The 5,095-nt window shown below is 36.6% G+C and overlaps 1 protein-coding gene across 1 annotated transcript; it reads left to right on the top strand.

The window, feature by feature from the left end:
* The first annotated feature begins 620 nt into the window (after positions 1-620).
* Positions 621-2,749, top strand: LOC111382441 (protein MOTHER of FT and TFL1-like). Its single transcript, XM_023006418.1, has 4 exons — positions 621-824; positions 912-973; positions 2,272-2,312; positions 2,523-2,749. The coding sequence occupies exons 1-4, from the start codon at positions 621-623 to the stop codon at positions 2,747-2,749; spliced, it is 534 nt and encodes a 177-aa protein (XP_022862186.1).
* Positions 2,750-5,095: the final 2,346 nt, after the last annotated feature.

Here is a 5,095-nt window from a genome sequence, read left to right as displayed (position 1 = left end):
TTACGACCCTCTAACACAACATGTCTAAGTCCGCCCTTTGTTACAAGAGGATGTGATAGTTATTTTACTATGGAAAGTTTTCCAAGTACTCTTCACAGAATCTTACAGTGCAGCACATGATTAGTAGGTTTTTGTTTATATTTTTGCCAACTATCGATGAAATTGTGCCAAGTGTCCAATTCTTTGAAATTTGCTCTGTACTATGGCTAATTTGAATAGAATAAAGAGTGTTTGAGCCCCTTTAATTTTGAAAAATGTGTTATGAAATAGTGATTGATGTTGAGTGTGTGATTAAAAATAAATAAAAAAATTTTATTTGCGTGTAATATTATTTAATAAAGAATGTGTGATTGAAAATGAGTATTGTAGAAAAAATAATGTAATAGAATGTAAAATAATAGATGACAATTAGGGCTATTGAGAAATCCACGTGGTGATCATCCATAATCAACCGTTTTCGCCACGTGTCGGCCAACAAAAGTTTTCACCACATGTCAACGCAATAGACTTTCTCTCTCCTACTCTTGTTTCATTTGTCTATCCGATATCATCTGGAGTAATAAACACATAGTCGTAACTCGTAATTAGTGCATTGCTGTGTTGATTTGATTTGTAAATTCATGAACGTTAGGGCTGCAGTGGATCCCCTAGTGACGACGAAAGTGATCGGAGATGTGATTGATAAGTTCGTTCCGGCTGCCGAGTTGACTGTGCAATATGAATCAACGCCTGTGGCTAACGGTTGCGATATCAATCCATCGTCGGCTGCCGAAAAACCTCACGTTCATATCAGTGGTTCTCGTGGCTCTCCTAATTATACTCTTGTAATTCCACAATTGTTACAAACTAAATTAAAAAGTTCATTCTGCGTGTTGATTGAATCTAACCTGACTTGGATTGACTGTTTTTAGGTAATGGTTGATCCCGATGCTCCAAGACCGAGTGAACCAACTTTCAGAGAGTGGCTCCACTGGCAAATATTACTAGTAGCATTGCCTATTAAACCCTTCTATTGAAGTAAAGTAGATCAAATCCCTATAAGTTGGTAAATATTTTTAGCATATAACGATGTGAGATTTAATTGCTTAACGTAGATCAAGTCCTTATAAATTGGTCTATATTTTCATCGGATAATGATGTGAGATTTTATTGCTTAACATGTCTCGTAAGATGGTGGCTCGTTTGAGCAGACCAATCTTGTAAACGTGTGTTCGTTGTTGAGACTTAATTAGATCGGATTGCTCATTAGAGTTTAATGAACTCTAATACCATATTAAAATTTGAGATTTCATCTCAAAAGGTTTTTTTTGTGCCAGGCAGCGTGCGTTAAGATTCGTCGCGTGATTGTCTAGGCGAGGTAGGAGATCTATACGAACAAAGCATTTCTCTTTCCGACTGTTTTCATGTATCAAATCCAATGTCCTTTTCTTTCTATGAGAAAAAGAAGTGTGGAGGAGAAGCAGCCGAGCTCATTCTCTTCGCTTCTTGGGCAAAAGAAAAGAGTAATGCGTAGTCACATCTGTTGGATCAACATCCGACTTGAAAGAATGTTCAGGCAAGGGTTTGTAGAACGAAGGGAGTGTACAATTGGAGCGCAGCCCCAACAATCAACTTCTCACTTTTGATGTCCCACGATTATGCTAGTTTAGAAACTAAGGAGAAGGACAGGGGTCCACCGCTCCATAGGCATCTAACATTTTAAGTTGGCGTTGTTCAAGTCTTTATTTATCTTTATTCGATGTGAAATTTTATCCTTAACACTATTTATGGGAAAAAAAGTAGAAATCTTGTGTTTCCTTTGTTTCTTTTGGCGAGCACAAAATGCACTCACACTGTCACACAATGAAAATTGCTGCTGTCATGGCCACAAATAACGCTTAGCCATCACTTTTATGCAATGCAAACAGTGGTTGCCTATGAATTTCTGCTTGCCATTTCTTTCATAAGCTAATTTACATATAATTACTAGTCATGCTTATTATCGTCTTATAAAAGTTTAATGTAGAGAGATGAAACACGTTATCTATGTCACCAAAGTCTTGTCCCATTTCTTTTTCTCGTACGAATTTCAATAAACGAAAATTTTAATGGATATATATTTGTTTAAATTAAGCCACTGTTTGCAAATTTTATATATCTTTTATTAAAAGAAATAATATGAGGTCTCACGAATATTCACACATTTTCGATTGAATTTAAAACAATTTATAAATTGTGTATCCAAGTGGAGGTTTAGGCTAAAACATGATTTCTTGATTTTGATTCTTGCAGGATGGTCATAAATATTCCAGAGGGAGCTGATGCGAGTGAAGGTTATTTTAGACTCTACTATTTTGTTATTTAGACCTAGTTTGACAAAACTTCTGTGTGGTTGAAAAATCGATAAAATTGTGATCCAATAAAATATATTGTTGTAATTAAAGTTTGATCAACTTATAATCTCAAATAAATTTTGTCAAGTTCTATGCCGACCTTGATATCATAAAAATTGTTTAATATTTGGATTTGGATTATTATTGCAGGCAAAGAGTTGATGCCATACATGGGACCTCAACCACCAACAGGCATTCACCAATACGTATTTGTGGCTTTCAAGCAGAAAGGTGTAATGGAAACTGTGAAAACCAGGCTAGTCGAGCGTAAAAACTTCAGCACTCGTAAGTTCGCTGGCGAGAATGAGCTTGGACTGCCAGCAGCTACATTGTATTTCAACTCGCAAAGTAACCAAAGAGTAAGAAAAAATAGATGACGAAGGTGTTCTGGTAAATTTTAAGATATAGACGTTTGTGTAGTTATATGTTTTTCTTTTTCCTTAAAGAGTAGCTAGCTCGGTTTAGCAGAATAATGTAATTATGGTATTATGAGATGTAACTGTGATGTGTTAAATATTACAATTATGCTACGCAAGCAGGCTCAAAGACAGGTTAAAAAACAGGGGAACACATGTCGACATAGGATTTGACAGTTTGAAAAAAAAAAGAATAGAAACAAACATCCAACCACATGCTGTCAAGTCAGCTTGTCCCACTTTTTCCTGTTTCTGAACCTATTCAACCATTATTATTGTAAATATTATGGGAAACACTTACCATGCAAGCACAAGAGAAAGGGCTTTCATCACTTGAGCCTTAGGTGTACGTAGGAAACTTGCACTTTGCCTTCTTAAGAAGAGGGGTTTACCTACTAGGCCTGACAACGGAGATTTAGAATTCAAATGTCAATATTTACTTTCTCACAATATCCATTTTTGGAGAGTCGTTGAATAATGTTTTGTCTGTTGGGTCATGACTTTAAGAGTATTCAAAAAATTTGTTTTTTTTTCCCATTATGCAGAAGGGTAAGGGGGTCGCTTACATAATCGACTCCGATGAACAACCTTTTTGCGTGTTCGTGGTGTGAGTTGCGTCTCATGGTTTATCCCTAGGAATTCTTTTTCGTTGCTTTACATGAAGGCGAAGAAAGGAGTGGCCTTACTTTAATTCATGATATTTAGCCCCTGGGGCACTTCTCCACTGGCAAAGGACGGGTGTTCAATTCTTAGAGCTCTTGGAAGGCAAGGCACATACTGGAAGGCAAGCTTTATCCTGGAAGGTAGTAGTGTCTTGGAAGGCAAGGCGCAACATGGGTTGGCTCACTAGACACTTTGGCAGTCCAGTTGGAGAGGTGCTCGAACCCTGGTCAGTTGGAGGCACATCCCTTGGTTTAACTGGTCTGTGCGAAGAGGGGCCGGATCACAGACCCAAGGAATAGTCGCCGAAAGCATACACCTTGATTAAAAAAAAAAACAAAGGAGTGGCCTACCTATTTGACTCCTATGAACAACTTATGGGTATCTGTGGCGTGCGTGGTGTGATAATGTTTTTCTAGTGGGTCATGGCTTTATGGGTATTAATGAAATCGAGTATTTGTTTCTTTTTATTTTATTTTTATTATTTATTATTTTTTTATTTTTTTGATATGCAGGTATCCCAGCTTACACCAGTCTAAATCCTGGACTCCCAAGACCCTTGCCCCTAGAACCTTGGAGGGGGTAAATTGCGAGTTATGCCTCAACTGGATCACAGATTCCCCCTATTGTCTATATACTTCTGCGCACAAGAGATCCTCCTCCACAGTGATTGCTCCATACCAAATTTTTGGCCGCAAGTTCCCACCAGGAATCGAACTCTCCACCCTGCCGCTGGAAGCAAGACAATGTTGATTGATCCACCAGTTGAGTTGTGCCCCGGGGGCGAGTATTTGTTTCTTTAGTATGGAGAAGAGGATGGGAGTCGCTACCTATTTGACTCCATACTTTTAGATATTCATGGCTCAAGTTGTGGAATAATGTTTTAGCCATGGGTCAATTGAGATTGTGATAAATTTTAAAAATCCTTCAAAATTTAGGTGTCCACAATTGAGATTAGATGTCCACAATTGAAATTTTAAGGAAATTCATTGAAATCCTTTGAAATTTAGGTATCCTCAATAATTAGTGAATTTATAAAGATTTCATTAATAGAGGAATTTTAGAAGTTTTGGATTGATTTCAAGCTTAAAAATACGTAGAGTCAAATCTTTAGAAATTTTGCTATATTTGATGAGATTCTTATGAAATCTGTGGAAATTTATTAAAATCCACGAAATTCATTAGAATTTATAATCTTTTAAAATTCATCAACATCTTAGTTGAAGATACTCCGTAAGTTTTTCTTTCTTTAGTATGAAGAATAGAAAGGGAATTGCCTACCTATTTGATTCTGATTAACAACTTTTGGATACTTGTGATGTATGTTGTCTGCTAATGTTCTTTCCATGGGTCACGGCTTTAAGCATATTAATGAAATAGCATTTTTCCTTTTTTTAGTAAGAAGACGAGCAATGGTATTGTCTACCTATTTGATTCCAGTTAATGACCTCGAAATTTTCGAAAGATGAGTCGTGTGACCATGTTTTGCTTGATGGATGTGGCTTTAACGTTATCCATGAAATTGCATTTCTTTTTCGTTAGTAAGAAGAAGATGATGAAAAGGAATAGATTCACGTACCTATTTGCTTCCAATGAACAATGTATTGGTATTTGTGGTGATAGTCATGTGACAAATTTTTTTTTGTG

The sequence above is a fragment of the Olea europaea genome, unplaced genomic scaffold (assembly GCF_002742605.1).
Source record: "Olea europaea var. sylvestris unplaced genomic scaffold, O_europaea_v1 scaffold2500, whole genome shotgun sequence".
NCBI lineage: Eukaryota > Viridiplantae > Streptophyta > Magnoliopsida > Lamiales > Oleaceae > Olea > Olea europaea.
This window is presented reverse-complemented; position numbering and strand designations above follow the sequence as displayed.

Excerpts from the sequence above, each read along its gene's own strand:
- LOC111382441 (XM_023006418.1), top strand. The coding sequence starts at position 621 with ATGAACGTTAGGGCTGCAGTGGATCCCCTAGTGACGACGAAAGTGATC. Across the intron at positions 825-911 it reads GCTCTCCTAATTATACTCTT|GTAATGGTTGATCCCGATGC; the intron begins GTAATTCCACAA and ends GACTGTTTTTAG. Across the intron at positions 2,313-2,522 it reads GGGAGCTGATGCGAGTGAAG|GCAAAGAGTTGATGCCATAC; the intron begins GTTATTTTAGAC and ends TTATTATTGCAG.